The sequence below is a fragment of the Astyanax mexicanus genome, chromosome 5 (assembly GCF_023375975.1).
Source record: "Astyanax mexicanus isolate ESR-SI-001 chromosome 5, AstMex3_surface, whole genome shotgun sequence".
In the NCBI taxonomy this organism is placed as follows: Eukaryota; Metazoa; Chordata; class Actinopteri; order Characiformes; family Acestrorhamphidae; genus Astyanax; species Astyanax mexicanus.
Genome location: NC_064412.1, coordinates 26,360,568 through 26,382,879, shown reverse-complemented (window position 1 = coordinate 26,382,879; position 22,312 = coordinate 26,360,568). Strand labels below are relative to the sequence as shown.

The following is a 22,312-nucleotide window of genomic DNA, read 5'->3' as shown; positions in this document are numbered from 1 at the left end:
AGAGTGGGAGTATAGGTGAAGACCTGCTCCTGTATGCTCATGGTTCTGTCCCAGTCCAGTTGGTTCCTCACAGCTGTTTGGCAAATGGTGTGTGTGCGCGCTGTAACTGATCCGGGGTGCTTCCTCTGTCCGGCGCGCCTGCTGCAGTGGGCTGTATATCTGACGCTGACAGTGAAGAGTGTGTGTGTTGGGTTTGGCTGAGGTCTGTATGGGGGTGAAGGAGGATAGTGCCAGACGTTCTGTCTGCAGGTCTGATTTACGGACCCCTGATCCAAGCGGCACCTCACCTTCTGACAGCACTTCATTACTCTGACCTTAACTCGAGCTCTCTTCTACACAGGGGAGTGGTGTGGTTACAGGTCTTCATTCCAGCCCAGCAGGAGAAGACCAGCTCTGCCCTTTAGGCTCCGCCCACTAATGTGTTCTTTCATAGCTACTGTTACTTAAGTTGGATAAGCTTTGCAAAATAGTTGAGAAGGTTTATGTAATACAGAGTTCTTTTTCTATATAGACACAATCCCAGCCCAATTATTTCTGGAGGCTGTGAACCCACCACAACCCTGACCAGGAAGGTAGTAATAGAATGGATGGATGAAACTATCTAGAAAATGTTTTCACCAATACAAAAAAGGATTACCAGACAAAAAAGTATAATAAACAAACTGCTACAGCAGTTTAGGCCCTGCCAGTTGGGCCTACAGCAGTTTAGGCCTCGTCCGTTGGGCCTACAGCAGTTTAGGCCACGTCCGTTGGGCCTACAGCAGTTGAAGGCCCCGTCCATTGGGCCCACAGCAGTTAAAGGCCCCGTCCGTTGGGCCTACAGCAGTTAAAGGCCCCGTCCGTTGGACCTACAGTGGTTAAAGGCCCCGTCCGTTGGGCCTACAGCAGTTAAAGGCCCAGTCCGTTGGGCCAACAGCAGTTAAAGGCCCAGTCCGTTGGGCCAACAGCAGTTCAGGCCTCGTCTGTTGGGTCTACAGCAGTTTAGGAATCGCCCATTGGATCTACAGCATTTTAGACCCCGTCTGTTGGGCTTACAGTAGTTTAGCTACACCCTCTCATGCTGAAGTTACAAGGAGTGTTCTTCTATTAGTGGACTTTACTTGCTTAATTTTAACTTTGGTCCAGAATTTCAGACTGGTTCAACTTTACTGGCTATATTTGGACCCAAAGACCCCAACTTAGCACCAAAAACCTCCAGACACCTCTGATTTTATGAAGCCTCTAGTGAATTTTCACCATTTATGACTTTTATTTTGCTTAAGAACGATTGTGGCGTCTGAAGGACAAGCCTGCTTTAGTCTCTTTAGTCTCTTATTTCCCTCTGTGTTTCGTTGTCTCTCACTCACTCGGCTGGTGCTGATGTAGTCTGGAATGTGTGGAATGCTGTGGCTGGTTAATCCTGTGGAGGGGTGTGGGCGGCTGGACGAGGGGGATGGGGGGGGGGTACAGAGGGAGGAATAACCAACCCCATCTATAATCACCAATCCAGGACCAGTTTTCTTCACGCTGCAACCACAGCTTTTACAGTCCACACAACCAACTGGCCTCCAACAGAGCAGCTAAAAGCCTTTAGTTTGTCTGCTCTTTGTCCAACTGTCTTCTGACATTCATTTCTTTATTGAACTCATGCTTTTGATGATTATTGGAAGGAAGTTAATAGACTACATTGTGCCCGGCTCCACGTGGAGCCTCAGTAGTATGGAGTCTTTTTGGTATTCTGATTAGAGGTATTGTTGATTGAATTAATTTGTATGTATGTATTGGGAAAACATAGAAAGGGAAGTGTTGCAACCTTGTCCCTGGTGTTCCAGCTATTTTTGTGTGTGGGTGAACTTTATCCTGCTGAAAAACGACAGTTGTAGGTCCTGCTGTGAGAGACAGCACATGTGAAGATGCTAAGATGAAGTTGGCATAGAGGAAAGGCAAGAAAGAACACTCTGTGACAACTAGAGCATCCTCTAAGAGAGACCTCTCTTCATGTCATGTTCATTGTCCAGGCGGGGAACAATTGTTGTCACCCACCCTGCCGTATATAGTGCTGCGGTAAACCCTGAAATATCTTCATTTGTGCTTCACATTTAATTATGATTATGGATGGTGAGGGTGGGCCTTTTCTGTATGTACCATGCATTTTTTTCTGTGTTTGTTTACATGCTCTAAAACATAGGTCTGCAATAGACGGCCAGCGGGCCCGCAATCTTGAAACTATAGAAATGCTCAGAACGGAGCAGTACCACTAGAGTCTGTGGGGGGCAATGTTGCCATTAGTTTAAGCAAATGACAACTATAAAACCCTGCAAGAAAAATATCATGAGCTTTTCTTTTTGTACACTGTTTATAGCTGTTTACATCACTTCTTTTTCTACTTTTTTTTTTGTAGTGCAATTACAAAGGCATTTATCCCTTAATCCTCCATCATTTGTTCTCAGAAACATTCATGGAAATTGAATGGAGCTTCTTGTAAGAACATTTTGTTTATCAGTGAATGGTTTAGCTGTTCTGTTTTCTGTAAGACATAATTAGCTTCTAACATCAGTTAGCTCCTCACCATCTCTGTTGTGTATCTCGGTTCTTGTGCTCTCTCAGGAATCTGTCTGTAATCAGTGCAAACCTGATAAAGGCCAAGACCTTACCACTGCTTAAGAGGTGCTGAGAGGAAGTCAAGAGCTCTCCTCATACTTTAATGATATCAGTCTCCTTCCTGCAGGTGGACTGAGGGCAGAAGCCATTCTTCAGAATCCACAGCTGTCTAGACTCTGGTTTGGAATGGGAGAATGGTCTGATTGATATGTATTTGATTATGGGGGATCTGCTTTAGTAACTGAGAATTAGCGTCACACAGATCTCTTATACTGTATTTGGACTGACTCTGATGCTTGTGAATAATAAATAATAAAGTTGGCGACTGATCCGGTCACATTTGGTCACGTTGCTGTATTCAGTCATGCGGCGGAGGCCTTTATCAGATGAACTTTCTCTTGGTAGAAGCCTGGTGTCGGAAACATGAGTGGTCTCATAATTTCCATCTTCTGGCTGGGGTTCAATCATATGCTTTCACTAATGATCATCAGTGAACTCAATTCAATCATCTCTAATCAGTTGTGTGTTTGTAAGGCTGTTAATTGTAGAATAATGGTGGGTGGGGTAGTTTTATAAGGTCAGCTTATGAGTGTTGTGTGAGTTTATGAAGTAAGTAAAGAGTAAGTTGAAAAAATTGCATGGCAGCTATTTTCACCTAGAATTAAATGGATGTTATGTCTGTTTTGATTGGCTGCCCTGTTCTGTCTTATTTGTAAAACAGTCCAGGCTAGAATGCTAAAGTATTATGAATGGAATGATTTAAATTGTTGTAGGTTAAGAGTGGTGCTAAACCACTGTAAAGTAATTGGATTACTGGGGCTAAACTGCTGTAGGCTGAATGGGTGTGGTTAAACTACTGTAGGCTGAATAGTTTGTGCTAAACTGCTGTAGATTAAATGGGCGGAGCTAAATTACTGAAGGTTAAATGATTGGTGCTAAACACTGTATGCTGAATGGGTGGGGGCTAAACTGCTATAGGCTGAATGGGTGGGGGCTAAACTTCTGTAGACTGAATAGGCAAGGCCTAGCTGCAGATTAAATGGGTGAGGCTAAACTCCTGTAGGATGAATGGGCGGAGCTGAACTGCTGTAGGCTGAATGGGTGTGGTTAAACTACTGTAGGCTAAATGATTGGTGCTAAACACTGTATGCTGAATGGTTGATACTAAACTGCTATAGGCTGATTGGGTGGGGGCTAAACTGCTGTAAATTAAATAGGCGTGGCTAAACTACCATTTGACTGAATGGTTTGTGCTAAACTGCTGTAGATTGAATAGGCAAAGCTTAACTGCAAATTAAATGGGTGGAGCTAAACTGCTGTTGGCTGAATGGGTGGTGCTATGCTGCTGTTGACTGAGGTTAAACTGCTGCACACTATATGAGTGAACCACACTACTAAAGCTAAATGGGCAGGTCTAGGCTGCTGTAGGCTGAATGGATGGAACTACACTGCTGTAGGCTGAATGGATGGAGCTACACTGCTGTAGGCTGAATGGGTGGTGGTGCTGAACTGTTGTAGGCTGAATGGATGGACCTACACTGTTGTAGGCTGAATGGGTGGGAGAATGTATTGTGATTTATGTAAAAGTCCTAATGAAATGAACAAATTTCTCCCCACTGCACAAACTAAAAGGTGCAGAGGTGTGGCCTCTGCTGACCTGATCTGGCAGTAGCCCACAGCTGTAACTGTCAGCCGGAACACAGTCATCACTATCTCCTCCTCCTGCAGCTTTCCTCCCAGCCGGAGGGCAGGACTGCTGCACAGGTGCCCTGCTGCCCCCCTCAGGAACCACTGGAACAGGCATTCATTTTGACACCCATTTCTGTTCAGCTGGAAGGATGTGATCTTCTGCGTCAGTCAGACAGACTCTCCTCTGGGCCACTCAACATCCTCTGAGAGGAAACAAAGCTGAATCTGCTTTTTCAGATCTGCCATCATGCTGGATCAGCATGCACACACCCAGAACGATGGACAGGGTGAAATGTCAATCACTGGGCAAAGGTGATTGACACGGATGTGACCTGCCAGGGATGTCAGGGATGGACTGCATGTGTTAAATGTCCAGTTTCATAACATGTTATTAGATCACCCACAGTACTGGCGTGCTTTTAGTTTAAAAGGTTTTATTTCAGTACTTTTTGCCATTTACTGGTAAGAAGTATCTCTTTTCATTGATCTTGATGTTGGTTATGGGGTGATTAGAAATGGGACCAATCCGATACATTACATTTGATCCATTTACCGATCCATATTCCAGCCCACAGCTTGAGCTGGACAATAAAACCGCCGTAACGTTAACATGAAACGCATCACTGATCCGGATTACCCTGAACCCCCAGCAGCTTGAGTCTGCGGCTGACTGAGTAAACCGTAGCTGTTTATCTACAAAAAAAATGTAGATTGTCTGGAGAGTTTTTACTGCAAAACGGCTACATGTAATATTTGTAAATTCAGCGTCTGAGAGGTGAACAGATTAACACCAGCAGTCTGTTAGCCTAGCTAGCAATAGTACCGACAGTTGACAGTTAAATGTTCAGTAAGCAGCAGTCCTTAGGAGATTTTTTTTAAACTGAAAGCAGTTGTATTGCCAAGTAACATTTTATTAGAACATTTTTTTTCCTCTTCCTAATCTGCTTCTGCTACCCTTCTTTCAAAGCCCCATATATTGTTTCTAAAAAAAAAAACAGATGTCCAGTAGGTCCTGGTACCTTCTTTATCTGGCTACAACAGCTTTTGATGGTTACCTAAGCATTTATGATGCTGCTAATGGCAATGACACAGGAGCTTCTGTGAACAGGAGTAAATGTAGTCCTCATTTGCTTGTTGATACATTGTTAAACCAAAGAAATGCAGAATTAGAACTGAATAGAGGTGCCTTGTTATAATTACCAATTTTATCTACTCTGAAAAAGACCCTTCACCAAAAAAAATGAATTCTTTTTAAAACTGCTTTTCTGCATGCATGGCACATTTACACATTCTTAACAAAAACATACAGGCTGTTATTTAAATTGTAGCATTTTCTTCGAAAAGTGAAAAAAGTAGCATCAATCCCTGTGATATCAATACCAATACCAATACCATAAAGTCTCACTGTGCAGAAGTAATTGTAATTCATTTTTCACTGACCTCTCTTTATCCCTTGACATTGAACACAGTGTTTTGGGTTCTGTGCTTTTAAGATGAATACTGAGAAATTGGATGTCCTGTCACAGAAACTAATCTTGTGTCTCTGGACTTTTGCCATGTCCTTTGTAAGCTAAAGAACGCCATATTGGCCTACGTGATGTGCATGTTTGCGCTCCTGCATTAAATGTGGACGTGATTTTTGGAGTAACTAATCTGTTTGCACTGATGGTTCTGGCCTGAAGCCGCTGGTCACAATCTGGCCAGTGTTCAATGTTCCTCACAAGAAAGCACCTCACCATTTAAATTTACGTAATTGAAAAATGGGACTGTTTCACTTATATTTGAGAGAGTTTAGAAGACACGGAGGATATGTGGACAAGAACAAGACATTTAAGACCTCTCCAAACTCTTAAACGACAACTTAACAGGAAAGGGAGAAGAGCTTCTTACCTTTCAATGTAAGACAATAAAAAAATGTTTTTCAGATCATTTTGGAGAAGTTCTATTGGTCCATTCATCAAGAAATGTCGACAAAGTGAAAGGGAGAGTTGGTTTGTTAAAATTATGTAGTAATCTAAAAATCGACAAAAAAAGGAGATACTTCATTGGACAGCGAAGATATACTCATGTACTCGTATCCAAAACGACATTCTGTAGGATATTACTGACTGAAGCTTCCATTACTCAAAGCTTTAGTGTAAAAGCAAAAAAGCTGCTTTCTTGACTACATCAGGGATAATTGTAAACACTCCTCTATTCCTGAACGTTCATCATCAACCAACACTTTTTTTCAAAGCCTCATTCTGAGCTCTGCCTTTCTTTGTGAATGTAAGCTGCTGTTTTGTTTTGTTTTTCTCAGTTAAAGCTGTCTTAATAAACTCGCTCAGCTTTGCGTGTTATTTTTGGCCAGAACCGCATACGTTCTGCGTCTGGAGAACCCGTTTTAAGTTTGTAAGTATAGTAAGCCGTGTTGTCTGGTGTTTGTGGCTACACTCGGCCACAGTCTTTGGGAGGGGTTGAATTTTGGGGTGCTTTCCAGCATTTTCTTGGCTCGGACACGCATTTCGAGTCGATTGAGCAGCTTCCTGAGGTCTGTGTATGCCGCCTCATCGGCTCTGGACGTGCAGACTCTACATCACTGCAAAACTAATACACTTTGACGGGTCTTTTCAGCAGCAGAATTTCTTTTTAGAAGTTCTCTTTTTATTATTTTACTACTTTTTGGTTGTTAATAAATAGGTTAATAATTGCTATACATTGTAAAATTTCACTTCACGTTTTAATTCTGCTGCTGCGTTTAATTTATTAATGTGTATGTATATTTTTTCATTTTTCTTCTTGTTGCAGCATCTCTGAAACCAAAGACCAGAATGTGGTAGAAACATAGATGTTGAGCTTTGCTGTTTTTACATTTAAGCAACAAAGTTAGAATTTTAGACATCAGATTAAGACCCCGTTTACATGTGGTCACTTCATACATCTTGAGTATCATCTGTACCAGGTCAAGCCATGTAAAGGTGTAAGTGTAAACACAACCAAGACCTAATAAAACCAATACAAGACAACCGACAACCAAACCACTTCTAATACAAGCAATCACCTGTAACAATTGCCTTAACAATTTTAAAATTGCATTTTCCTTTCACATAGCAATCGGATTTCAGTCTGACTAACCGAAGACACATTTGACTGCTATGGGTAAATAGCATATGGGTAAAGTTTAACCAAGATACAACCCAGATGCAAATATGTATAACAAAGTAGAACTATGTCTCTACCATACTTAAATACTAAAATGCTGTGGCTGTACTCTATTTGAGTATTCTCATACTTCCACTTTTACTTCACTACATTTTTGTAATGAGTTAAATACTTTTACTCTAATACATTTTTCATGTGCTGCATCATTACTGATTAAAATTATACTATACCTAACATTATAATGTTAGGACCCAGAGTGGTAGGTCATCAGGTTTAATAAAGCTTCTCATCACTCAGCGACTCAAAAGATCAAGCTGATCTTGTTGGAAGACCTCATTCTGCTTTTTACTCTGAGAACTTTCCACTGATTTCTGTAATAACTGCATAAAACAGTACTGTACTTTTACTTTCAGTACTCAAATAAATTGCAATACTTGAATACAAAAAATGTTGAATACTTAGTACCTCTACTTTAGTTGTGGAGCTTAAATAACACTTCAACTTCCACTCATCTCTTTTTTTGATAGAGCACTTGTACTTTTACTTTTACAAGTCTGTCTCTCTAGTACTTTATACATGTCTGGTCACATGAAGTGAGCAGGTGTAAACAGGGTACAAGTAAAATCATTCGTAGGCTGTTGGACACCTGGAGAAATACTGGTGGTAGTTGTGGTATTGTTGCTGCTAGTATCTTGTCTGTGCATCAGCTGTTTCTTCTGAAAACATGGCATCATAACTACTGAATATAATAGTTTACATTAAAGACTTTCTTCTGGGAATTCATAGATGCTTTAACCAGTGTTTGGGATTCGTCTTTATTAAACAAAAATGTACTGCAGTCATTTCCCCTCCACTGTTATTTGAATTGAAAATTGTCACCAGTCCTGTACTATACCCATACGGGTACATTTTGAGTAGTTGGTACGAATTTATTAGTATATAATGCTAGACGAATAAACACACTCATAAATAAAAAGTCGTGAGCAATATTTGGACTCTCTAGAGATGGTTCAGGTTTTCTCTCTCTGTTTTCACAGATTCCACATTTTATTACATTTTCCTCCTCCAGCTCCTTGATTTGTGTTTCCTATCATTGAGATGTCGTCAGAGCATCAGTAACAACCTGCATTTGCTTTGGTGGTGCAGTTCTGAGTAAATTGCATTGTTATCAAATCAGACTTCCTGCTGAAGGTGGAGCAGCTGAATCGACCAGTGTCTTTCCATTAGTCATTTCAATGAGCATTGACTTAAGCCCTATCCGGACGGGATTAGTTTCTCAGGAAAAATATTTCACACTTCTACTCAGTGATAAAACTCTTTCATCTGGACTGCAATTGAAAACACAGGAGTACCTAGTGCTGGGCGATATGGGAAAAATCACATATCACGATATGGATGTTTTTATATCACGATAACGCTATGTATCATGATATACCACATTTAAGTATGTTTTCAGTTATTCTTCAAAAAATATGACAAAATAATATCATTGCTTACTTTTTTCCAGCTTTATTTCAAAGTGACATTAAACCAAACATTCACAAATGACAATTACTACCTTTTAATGCAGCAATATATATGTATCAAATGAAAACAGATTAGGTAGATGCAGTAGATAATTTTTTCAGAAGAACAATGTGTCTCCATTGTTCAGCTCTCGTGAATTTAATAACGTAAAGCATGTCGCAAACTGAAGTGTCCGCGTGTGTCCGTCAAACAACGTAAAGCAGCGCCATGTCGCTAAACCACTTAATAAAGTAAGCTTTGCAAAAAAAAGCTTTATAATCACTTATATAAACAGAGTTTGTGCAAAGTGACCACGCCAATACATTTTATCGTAGCTTACTTTATATATTTGCATGAACAATTGATTAAATTACTGTAGAAACAAAAGGGAAGATAGAAGGCAAGTAGCACGATAGACACTTTTCTATCGTCTCCACGATATTTATCGCCATATTGCACAGCACTAGCAGGACCAGTGAGTGTTTTTTTTTTTTTTTTTTTTTTTTAATAAAGCTTTATTGACCTCACGTTCAGTAGCTCCTCCATTTCCACTCGCTGTTGTGTTTACGTGGATTTCCGTGGAAACACGTGCCCAGTGTAATTATGGTGCATGGCATTGGTCAAATAGCCAATTAATTAACCTGAGGTGACAAAATTCAGAGATATCAGTCCAGACGGGACTAAAATACTGGAATACTGCGAAGTTCAGTGAAAAACAGAAGGTAATTCAGGCTGTAATTTTCTAAAAAAAAAAAAAAAAAAACAAGTACATGGAATACGTACAAGTACGGAATTAAATTCAGAGGACCCACCCCTCCTAAAATGAGAATTACCCAGGACCCCCCGAGAAACTAATCCCGTCCAGATAGGGCTTAATATGAGCATTCTAGACCTGTAATCTTCCTGTGGTGTGTGTTACAATCTGTCAGATTTTGAATTGTTGGGTCATATAAACGTTCTAGAAAATATGTAACATTTTATAGAGAATACACTATACTTTCTAAAGTGTATTAATCAATGAATAAATTAATAGACATCATATGTTAATTTATATTTATTTAGTCTTGTAATTTCACACTGCTTTAGAGGTGTTTGGTGATTATTTTAATTCGGAAACAGTGTGTGTTGTTGAGCTGGAGGGGTTTTCCATGGAAACTCATCATGTGATTGTGGGACCTTATCTCTGCCTGCCAGCGGTTTGGTGTGGATCAGAAATAGCTTTGAACGCTTGAATTCCCTGATTGCTCTTTTATCAAAACCGTCTCAGAGCTGAGGCTGACACCTGAAAGGTGCTCTCAGTCTGGGTAATCTGACGTTTCTGCATCAGATGAAAATGTAAATTTACCTTCAGATCACTTTATTTTGCACAGCAAAGAGTGCATGCGTGCACGATGAGGATAGATGCTGTTTGAGGTGTTTTTTTTTTATGTGACAAATATGTATTTATCTATTTGCTTATTTATTCATTTACCTAAGGGATATGAATGGAGGGAAATTCAAATACAGTAAAAATAAATAAATTAATAAAAAATTTACAATTGGGCTGCAGCTATCGGATTATTTTAGTAACCTAGTTCTCTACTGAAAAATCAAATCGATTAATCGAGTAATCGGATAAAACATATATTTGCTTGCCTAAAAAGCAATTAAAAAATGCACAAGAAAAAAAACAAGATTTTTCACTTAATAATGAATGACCAATTGATTTTTCCCATTTTTCTCCCCAGTTTACACGGCCAATTACCCAACCCACTCATTAGGACTCCCCCTATCACTAGTAATGCCACAACACACCAGGAGGGTGAAGACTAGCACGTGTTTCCTCTGATACATGTGAAGCCAGCCACCGCTTTTCGAGCTGCTGCTGATGCAGCTCCGGTACATCAGCTCACAGACGCCCTGTGCTGCAGACATTACCCTAGGAGTGTGATGTGGGGAGAGAGCGCCATCTACCCACCCAGAGGGAGCAGGGCCAATTTTTTGCTCCCTCTGACGCCGGCAGCTTGATGGCAAAGCTGCATGAGCTGGGGTTTGAACCTGCGACCTCCTGCTCATAGTGGCAGCACCTTAGACCGCTGGACCACTCCGCACCCCGACCAATTGATTTAAATTTTTTTTTTTATTCACAACATGCATTTCCACATTGCAAACACAAATAGACTTTGCCAGTTCTGCCAGTGTTTGATAAGCAGACTGCATTCTTTTGCCACCAAGCCAGTGGATTCTCCTTCTTGAACAGGGGTTGTTTTTGGAAATACATCAAGACCTGTGGAAAAATTGTGACAACAAAGATTTATTTTTTTTTTGTTTTGTTTTGGTTTCACATTTTACACTACTCAGATCTAATTAATTGACATTACTAAGACTAAATGACAATACAGTAAGTTCATGGCCGTGTATTCCGGCCAAAGTAACTTTAGCTCAGCTAACTTTAACATGTATTTATTGTTGATCTTCTGAACTCCACAGCGCTGTGTTTTTTTTCTAATTACATAAAACCTGTATTATGTCTAGAACTTAAACTAACCACACATTTTATTCCTAGTAAGCAGCACTGATAAGCAGGCTGATGTTATTAAGGTACATTTAATGTTAAACTCATTGATTTTTTTTTAAGTTAAATTTACCTGCTCTCTCGGCTTTACCTAGGCCCTTCACGATAACAGTTTTTTGTGAATGATATGTTGTCCCAGAAATTATTGCGATAAAGGATATTGTTGGCATTTTATGACCATTAAATGGCACTAATATAATATATCAAAGAAGTTACACCCTTTTAAAGAAGTGGAGGTGGGGGCGTGGTGTCGCCCTGCACCATGACTTGCGGCCTCGGTCTGTTCCCGCTGGCCCGCATTGGACTGGCATAAACCCCTTGCCTCATTTGCACTCAAGTTCAAACACAATGGACAATATCACAATTATTAAAACGATGAGGTCATGTCCATTTATTGAACGATAAGTCGTTAATGTTATATTGTGACTCCAAAAACCTGCGCCTCCTCCATCTGCTTCCTGTGCGTGGGTGATGTAACACTAAGCGCGCTTTTTTTATTTAAACGATTCCTTGAGGCACAAAAAAATTGATTTATCAATTTTTTTTAATCGAGTAACTTTAATTACTTGAGTAATCATTTCACCCCTACTTTAGAACCACTGTATATGTCAAGTATTAAAATAATAACAATCTCTCTCTCTTTTTCTCTTTGTTTCTTTCTCTCTCACAGATCGTGAGGACCAATCCATTCTGTGCACGTGAGTAACCTCCTCTATATTGCTGTGTGTGTGATATATTTATAGTCGTCAGTGATTGGATGGATAAGTTTGCAGTGCTGATCTGGAGGAGTCATATCTGTTTTGGATCATCTTCTGCATGATTGGCATTAAGGAGTCGGAGAGAATGACCCTTATTTGGGGTAATGTGTTAATTGTCTCACAGCTTAGACAAACATCAGATTATTACACCACTTCACTCTGTATATCCACTGATTCACCCTCTTCTTCACTGCTTCACTCTGCCTTCACACTGATTCACTCCTGTTTGCCCACATATACACTCCTGTTCGCCCACTGATTCACTCTTGTTCGCCCACTGATTCACTCTTGTTCGCCCGCATATTCACTCCTGTTCGCCTGCATATACACTCCTGTTCATCCACTGATTCACACGTCTTCACCCACATAAACTCTCCTGTTCGCCCACTGATTCACTCCTGTTCACCCTCATATATATACACCTGTTCGCCCACTGATTCACTCCTGTTCGCCCACTGATTCACTCCTGTTCGCCCACTGATTCACTCCTGTTCGCCCTCATATATATACACACCTGTTCGCCCTCATATATATACACACCTGTTCGCCCACTGATTCACTCCTGTTCGCCCACAGATTCACTCTGTTCCTCACCAATTCAATCTATCCACCAATTGTTTCACTCTCTGTTCCTCATTGATTCACTCTGTTACTTAAAGCTTCACTCTATTCCTCATTTGTTTCTCAAAGCTTCACTGTAGGCTAGAGAGTTGGGGGGGGTTAAGGGGAATGTTAATGTTTATTCACTCTACCCAGTCAAGTTCAGGGGCCTGTGATCTCTTGACCCCAAAGGCACTCAGAGCAACAGTTGTGTTATCTGTGTGTGTGTCTGTCTGTCTGTCTCTGTGTGTGAGAGAGAGGTCAAGTAATCCAACCCACACGCATGCATTCCTCTAGAGCAGTGGTTTTCAAGCTGTGGTACTTGAAGCATCCCAAGGTGGTTGGTACACTAACTAGATGACCTCAGAAAAATCTGCTTGCATTAAAATATTAAGAATTGAAATCTAAAATGTTTCCACCTGTAATTTTCATAACATTTACATTAGTTTGTGTTTAGTGCTTCTCCTGTTATAAGCTGTATGTAAGCTACACTTCACTCCTTCAATCTTAGAACTACAGTTTTATTATAATTACCATCAGTTTCATTGGTCCTAAACTAAAACCTTGTGAAACACCACAAGATATGCTTAATGAGGAGTAAACACTGTAGTTCACTGTAGTTTATTTTTTGCTCTTCTTGATCAAGAACATTTATCCCACAATTTTTGATGTACAAGTTATTTTTACCTCTATAAACCCCCACACGCTCCGCCGACTCCTTGTTTACTGGACTTACGTTAATGCAACATAAACAGAAGCAGGAAAACATGCATACAGCAAAAAGGAACGAAATGATTTCTCATTTTGAAAAAAAGTGGTTGAGATTTTGTGGGCTAGTCTGTAGAACAAAGCTTTGTTCCAGATTTCTTCTGCATGCAACATACTACAAATTTTATTTGTAGTACTGATGTTCAGATTAAGTGCTTATTATAAATAACCTCACTTAATTACCCTTTAAAGCTATTTTACTAAATGTATAGTAAGTTCAGCTGTGCTCTTTTAGTCGTTCTGAAACACTCAGTATTGTAAGTCAGTTTATAGGCAACAACAAAACTGGAGGGTTAAATTGAGTAGTAGGAGAAAGAAAGAATTTGCCGTTGTGTAGAGCTAAAGTGTGTGTGTGTCTCTGTGTGTGTGTTTGTTCGATTCAGGCCACTGTGTTGTGGTCTGGACCCTAAGCGGGCGCTCAGAAAATCTGCGGCTACTGCAGCCAAAGCTGTGGCAATAAACACCGCCGGCCAGATCTGCTCCTCATTACAGAGCTCAGCCTGCAGCTCAGTTTCAGCACTCTGTAGTGTTTCCTTACAGCTACACATATAAACACACGCAGTTAAACAAACAAACAACTAAAAAGGTCTGAGTTCATCTTATTTTATTCGATTTTATACATGTTTGTTTTAAAAGAGCCATAATTCCTCTTTTTGCTTGCATTTTATTCTCCTATCTGAACTCCCCTTATGACAGATTTGTGCCTCTATGTGCCAAAAACATTTTACACAACCATTTTCCAACTTCTCTGAATTTCTTTGAGTTAAACACTCTGTGCCTTAAAGACTGGCATGCATATGAGCTCTGTTTAGGCTGTCCGTAGCAGTGACTGTAGTAAACTTGGTAAAGCAAGAGGAAACAAATCTCAATCGACATCCAGAACATCTAAATGATAATGCAATTTAAAGTATCACTTGTTTGATATTTTTAACTCGTTGTTCTTGTATGGTAGATAAGGCTGCAACGAATAGTCGCTATAATTGGCAATGCCGATTATTTAACTTTGTCGACTACAAATTTCATTGTCGACTAATTGTTAATTGTATCAGTGTCTCCAAAAGTGCCCAAACACAACAGATTACATAATTACTCATTAAATATCAGTAATTTCCATGTTTAAACAACATTCAGACATTTAAATGACTTTTAAATCTCATGTTCAGCTGTTTCTATCATTTTAGAGATGAAGGAAATGGCAGAAATAATCGTTGACTAATCGACTAATCTAAAAAATAATCAGCAGATTAGTCGACTACCAAAATAATTCGGTAAATAAATCGGTAGATAAATCGCTACTGGTAAAACACTGCTTGGCCAAAAAAATATAAGGTCACATACTCTAATATTTTGTTGGACCGTCTTCAGCTTTGATTGCGACACTTATTCACTGTGGCATTGTTTCGATAAGCTTCTGCAATTTCACAAGATTTATTTCAATCCAGTGTTGCATTAATTTTTCACCAAGATCTTGCATTGGCATTGATGATGGTAGAGCCTGACCGCTGCACAAAGCCTTCTCCATCCAGCACATCCCAAAGATTCTCACTGGGGTTAAGGTCTGGACTCTGGTGCTTGTGCTGCCAGCGAAGAAAAAAAAAAATATTCCATTGATGGAATAACCTGGTCTATATTCAGTATATTCAGGTAGTCAGCTGACCTCATTCTTTCAGCACATAATGTTACTGAACCTAGACCTCAACAACTGCAGCATCAACACCACATCATTTACTCATTTTTTTTTTTGGGTCCAGGCAGTGCACCTTACCTAATGTATGTGTTTAAGTATTTGGATGCTTGTACCAAAGAAAAATGTTGTCAATAATGAATTAAAATAATTGTTCCTTTATCTTTTTATCATTAAAAACCTTCTTCGCTTCCGGTTGAGTTCAATGTAACAAGCATTTCTATTGGTAATGGCAAAAAAGTTATTTTATTTTCTTCTTCTGTTCACGACATGAAATCATGTTTGTCTATGTAACATTATAACAGTACATTTATAACTTTAAGTTTTTTTGCTTAGTACATTTCACACCTGCACAATCAGATTTCAGTGATATAGGCCATTTAATATGCATATATTCATGGGTTGGGTATGTATGTGTGTGTATGGATGGACGAAATTGCCCTAAAATATCACAATATTTCATAGTTTCGCGTTAAAGATACTCTTGCCGATATGACAAAACACTTTTAAAAAAAGATTTAAAAAATACACTGTACACTGCAAGAAAATAAATATATTTTATAATTACATACAATATAATACTCCAGAATCATGATCCAGAATGTCATGATGCTAATAATACTAATAATGCACTGCACATATGTGTGTGTGTGTCCCCTATGTGTGTGTGTTTCTTTGTTTTAATGATAACTCTCTGTGGTTGGATTATGTGTTTGTCCCCCTGCAGAGGTGAATCTGGAGCTGGAAAAACAGAAAACACCAAAAAAGTGATCCAGTACCTGGCGCATGTTGCTTCCTCTCACAAAGGAAGAAAGGATCACAACATTCCAGTGAGTTTCTCTCCTCTCAGTTCTGTTTTACAGGGTCGGAATCGGGTGGCGAGGGGGAGCATGTTATGGATTTGCTGTTTCTAAATATTAGAGTTGGAGCCTCATACCTTAAATATGTCTAGAACTGTAAATAATCTGTTTTATTCTATAAGCTGGCTGAGCAATCTGATCTGGAATTTATATCACAATATTTTTCAATGTCTGATCTGTTTTTTATATATATCTATGATCAACATTTTTAATATATGCTATTAAGTTACTATAAGTTACTATTATGGAGATAAAGTTTTATATATAAGATTATAACATCATTGAAAAGGTACTTCATTTCAGTAATTCAGTTCAAAATGTGAAACTCATATATTATATATAACAGCCAATAAAAAAAAACAAAAGTCAGTTTCTCAGAAAATCTGAATATTATATAAGACATATTGGTATATTTGGCAGTGTGCCAAGTCCTGCTGGAAAATGAAATCTGCATCTCCATAAAAGTTGTCAGCAGAGGGAAGCATAAAGTGCTGTATATGTTTTTAGTCTTGATAATATAACACAGTGAATCAACAACAGCAGATGACATGACTCTCCAAACCATCACTGATAATCAGTAAATTTTGAATTTAATTTGTTAATCAAGGGACCAGAATCTGGATTAAGAGTGGAGAGACACACAGTCCAAGCTGCTCGAGGTCTAGTCTGAAGTTTCCACAATCAGTGATGGTTTGGAGATACATGTCATCTGCTGGTGTTGGTCCACTAGGGCTGCAACTAATGATTATTTTGGTAGTCGACTAATCTGGCGATTTATTTTTCCTATTAGTTGATTAGTCAAAGGATTATTTCTGCCAGGTCCTCCATCTCTGCTTACAGTGGGTATGGCTGCTGTTTTTACCTTTCTTTTTCTTCGCTTCACACTAATAGAAACAACTAAACAAGGGATATAATTGCCCTTTAAAGGTGGAAAGTGCTGATATTTAGTCAGGAAATGTGTAATCTGTTGTGTTTGGGCACTTTCGGAGAACTTTTGGGGGCCAAGTTGAGTGTAAACTGTGTGAGTGTCCCCAGTACTTTGTGCAGTGCTGCAATTAACGATTAGTCGACAATGAAAATTTGGAGTCATACATTTTTTTTTTAATCGATATTATCGATTATACCGACTAATCGTTGCAGCCCTGTGGTCCACTGTGTTTTATTAAGTCCAAAGTCAGTGCAGTATTTTCTTGAAAAATCACTTCATGCTTCCCCCTGCTGACAACTTTCATAGAGATACAGATTTCATTTTCCAGCAGGACTTTGCACACTGCCCACATATATATTTTTTTTTTGAGATCGTGACTTTTGGGTTTTCATTGTAAGCTGTAAGCCATAATCATCAATATAAAAGAAATAAACACTAACAATAGATCACTCTGTGTGTAATACATCTATATAATATTAGTTTTACATTTTTAACTGAATTACTAAAATATGTACTATATTTAATGTTATTAGTAGAGAAAAAGAAAAAGTGTCAATAAGGATGACGACTGTTAAAATAAATATAGTATTAATACAGCTAATAATAGTAATGTATGAACTCATAATTATATTTATGACAAGTATTTATGACAGTATTTCTCTTAATAAACAGTGCCCAGTGTTCAGTTTTAGAGCATTGTGCCTCTTTCTCCTGTCTTAATAATAATCAGCTGTTTCTGATGTTCTGCTGCTTTATTGGTTTCCCGGCTTCTCCGTAGTTTAGTGGTTTATTTTTGAGTTTTTTTTTCCAAAAGTGAAAGTTTCCACCCTCATCTGGATGCCAGGGATTCTAGGAAATTCTCGTAAAAAATTAACACCAAACATTATGATGTTGGCCAGTTTGCTCCCAACTGCAGATTGCACAACACAGAGCTGTGTGTGTGTGATTATAGTGTGTTTGCTGAGTAAGACTGAAACGCTTGATTTCTAATTCCATTCGTAATTATAACTGGAATTCTTTGCCGCGGGTCTGTTTGGCCTGCATCACTGTAGCAGTTGGTGTTGGGCAAACACTACCCTATGATCCACTGAATATGCCAAACACTGCAGATATAATCTCTAAATAATATTGAAATGCAGGTTTAAATAATAATTGATTTTTTTTTCCCAGCTCTGGATTGAGTTGGATATTGTATTCTTTTAAAAACTACTTATGTAGAAAGTATGATCGCTGACCCCAAATTTAATCAATTAGCAAAGACATGTTATTGCTATCTAATGCTAATGTGCTACTAATAATTTACAGTGGGAGATTCTAGGCTAACATTGCTAACAAACACTGGACCTGTCTTTATTAGCTTGAGATATAGATCCTTTTTTTTCGGCTATAAACTCAAAAATAAAGTTTAAAGAGCTGAATAGTAAAGTAACTGGAACCACTTTCACCTCAGCGCAGTGTTATCACTCCACACACTGCGTTCCAGTTAAAGAGTGGAATAGCACTACAAAGTGGGATGTTATTAGTAGAATATTGTAGTTCCAGATTAGGATTAATTGCGTAAATTAAATCTATCCATGTTAATTCATTTATTTGTTTTATTTAATAGTACTCGAATAATAGTACTCGTATTCCAACATCTGATACCTAGTGCACATTGCTGCACTGATGAACAGACAACTCCAACAACTTCATAATTCAAGTCAACATTATTTATATACTGTATTTTTAGCACTGTAAGGCGCACTTAAAAATATTTAATTTTCCCAACAATCGTCAGTGTGCATTATAATCTGGTGCGCCTTGTGTATAAAGCAAACCGCTACCTAATATCGCCCTGGCTTACCAGAACACTCAGGTTTCCTCAGTGTAGTGCAGTTGGGCGGCATTTGCATACTCCCAGCACGGGCGGTTATTCACTAATGCCAGTGCAGCTGCACCCAGTCTTAGTGGAAATCTAAGCTTGCTGTTAATAAACAGAGGCACTTTACTCCCCCAATAAACAATTTTCAGGAGAGAAATCTGTAAAGATTAACAACCAGGGCTCGATTTATCTTTTCTTTTTTTTAAGAATTACAGTTTTGTTTATCTTTGCTTATCTTAGCTTTACTTAACTTAGTTAACCCACTGCCCAGTGGTGAGACCTGCTTAATTAGAAGGAAAACATGGCAACACCACTGCATAATGCGCCTTATATTCTGGTGCACCTTATGTATAAAAATGGACTAGAAAATATACGTTTATTGCTAGTGCACCTTTCACAATAAAATAAGCTACATTTTATTTACTGATATTGATTTTATATTGAAAAATGTTGTGATCAGATTTCTAGCCGTATCTCCCAGCTATACTATAGATTCTGTTATTGATGGTTTCTGTGCTGCTGTTGATGCTGCCAGTGCCTCATTAACCCGGAGCTGCAGCTTCTGCTGTGTTTTAATGAAATGAGCCGTGGATTATTCACAAAGCATCTTAGACTTCTAATCAGAAGCCCTGCTGCTTACACTGGTCCCACTGACTGCACAGATGATCTACAAAGGTCTGTTAATGTGTGTTAATACAGCAATCCCTGTTCCCAATCCAGGAGACCCAGCACAAGCTACATTAAAGCTATATTTACACAGTGAAAACAGCTTTATAGAAATAGGAAATAGAAATAGAAAGCTTACACAAGTAATGGAAGTTTATATCCCACCAGTTAGCATGGTGCTAACTGCTTGCATATTTTTATTTATTATAATTTTTTTTTTAATACTTACAATTGTGACTTTGATCGATAGGATGGGACCCAACAAATATATAAGAATTTTGTCCAGACCGACCTAGAAAGTCCTGACAGATCTAATGGTATCAATTTAGATTTATTATATGAATGTTTATATATATATATATATATATATATATATATATATATATATATATATATATATATATATATATATATATATATATATTTCAGTTTTTCATTATGGAGATTTTTTAATATTTTTATTTTTTGAAAACATGCTGCAATACTGGGAACAGAGCTGCAGATATTTCTTATTGGTTTTGGTTTCTGTTTTGTCTCTCTATTCTCTTAAATAAGGTGTTATGACTTCATTTTGTGATGTAATGTCTTAGGCTCAATCCCATTTCACCCCTTTGCCCTACCCCTTACCCTTACCCCTTCTTTTCAAGTGTAACCCCTCCCCTTGGAACAGAGTTACAAGAAGGAGGGGTGAAATCCTCCCCTAAAGAATTGGGACAACCCTTCAAGCACCCGATACGTCATCAGGAGCGCTAAAGTTCAGTAACCTAGCTACTGGTTAACTAGTTAACTTTAGGTATGTCTGTTATTGTATGTCTTCAGAAAGGGGGAGCTGGTGAAGAAATTAATTATTATTGTCCATTTCTTAATTCCTCTGTAATAGGGAGCTGAAATTAGCTGTGATTAGCTTTTTATTTTATTAGGTTTTTCTGTTCTGCCTTAAATGCTGCAGTTTCTGCCGTCTGTTGCACTATTTAAGGTGGAACGGGAAGGCTAGCTAGCTAGCTACTGAGACAAACTACTAGCAATCTTTTTTTTTTTGTGATTGTTATGAAGAATTTGGCTATAAAACATTGAAACTACAAATTAAACTATGGTAATATGAAGTTAATCGTCACTTTTAACAAGGAAAATATTTACGTTTGTGGGATTCTCATTTCCCTTCGTTTGAAGTGTGCCTCTGAAAAATCTCTGTTTAAAGGGCTAACAAGTCCTGTCTCTTCCACCAACCCCTGCAGCCTAACAGGATTTGGGACACACCTTCTCCTTGGGGTACATGCGCAAAACAGAGGGGTAGGGGTAAGTGGTAGGGCCAAAAGGTGAAATGGGATTGGGCCTAAGTCTGTGGATGCAAACTTTGAGAGTTTGAATCAAACAAAGTAAGTGTTTGTTGAAATATCGGTAATTAATTTGCCAAATTCAGGATTCAGATTTACAGGTAAGTTTAGTTCATGTTCTAGAAAACTGCAAGTCATATAAAGCCAGAAACCAAGTTTAAAGACAGTATAATGATTGCATTAGAAATTAATTAGCACCATGTTAGTGTACATACAGCACAATGCCATTACTTGTTAGCTACGGTACATTAGCCTTAAACTTCAAACTTTAAACATGTACATTTAGAGAGGGGGTGTCAAACTATCGCTTTAATGTGATGATCTGCTACTACAGGGGAATGCACTGTGTTTATAGAGGGTGGGATGGTTCCTGGACTGGGATTGAGCTCTGTCTAACAGTTTGCATTTGTTTATTACACACGAACAGCCCGAATCTCCTAAACCAGTGAAGCTCCAGGCAAGTTCCTCTTCGCTCTTCCTCTGAAGCTCGCATGCAGCACTAACCTGCCACCTAGAACCAAACCTAGCCAGTTTGGGCGCAGACGCTTCTGCTACTGTAAATTAGGGGTGTAAATCTCTGACCTGAAAACGATTCGATTATCATTCTCCAAGGAATGATTCAGTGCTTCATTTTCATGTGAATCATATATAAATGAATCCGTTTGAATCAGATCTGATTGGATTAACAATAAACTGAATATACTGAAGCAAATTTAAGTTTAAGTAAACACTTGTGAAATATAGGGATGCACAATATCAGAATATTGGTGTTTAAGGATGATATACAGTGCGCATCACAGATCTTTAGGTATGAGTCTAAAGATCTGGATAGCAGCGCAAAATTCCCACATTTGAGCATCCCAAGAGAAATATAGTTGATAAAATAATACAACAAGTTATTTATTGGAAATAGTCTTGACCGAAACATTAGTGCATATTTATTCACCATTATTTAGTGGATATTATTATTCCTATAAATTTTGATTCTGATGTGCCAGAATCAATGCAGTTGAATCGCCCCCTTCAGATTGATGCATATTTACACCCTTACTGTTTTACGCCCTGTGCTTAATCAGCTGCATCGCATGATTCCTCTTTTATTATGGGCAATAAGTTTTAATCCTACAGTAAATAAACATAGATTTTTGGCTTAATCATCTGCCTGCTGAGATGCTTTAGAGATTAACCCAGTTATCTGTCTGGATGATCAGGGGCACCGCAACATGTCCCAGGGGTTTATTCCTGTGAGTGCATGATGATCAGATGTTCAAATTATTCCACAGAAATGCTCCGTTTATGTAAATGAACATTTATTTTATTGATGTAAATGCTTTTTTTTTTGCAGTGCTTAGCATAGTGCATGTGCTTATTGCCACCTGTCTG

General features: G+C 38.6%; 1 protein-coding gene across 4 annotated transcripts in view; it reads left to right on the top strand.

The window, feature by feature from the left end:
- Window positions 1-22,312, top strand: part of myh10 (myosin, heavy chain 10, non-muscle) — an 83,598-nt gene that overhangs the window by 17,255 nt on the left and 44,031 nt on the right. For 2 of the 4 annotated variants that reach the window (XM_049479904.1, XM_049479903.1), the window contains exons 4-6: window positions 12,141-12,168; window positions 16,008-16,110; window positions 21,357-21,386. In XM_049479904.1, coding sequence (XP_049335861.1) covers window positions 12,141-12,168; window positions 16,008-16,110; window positions 21,357-21,386 — 161 coding nt within the window. The remainder of the gene's footprint in view (window positions 1-12,140; window positions 12,169-16,007; window positions 16,111-21,356; window positions 21,387-22,312) is intronic. The other 2 variants (XM_049479906.1, XM_049479905.1) reach the window with 1 other exon arrangement.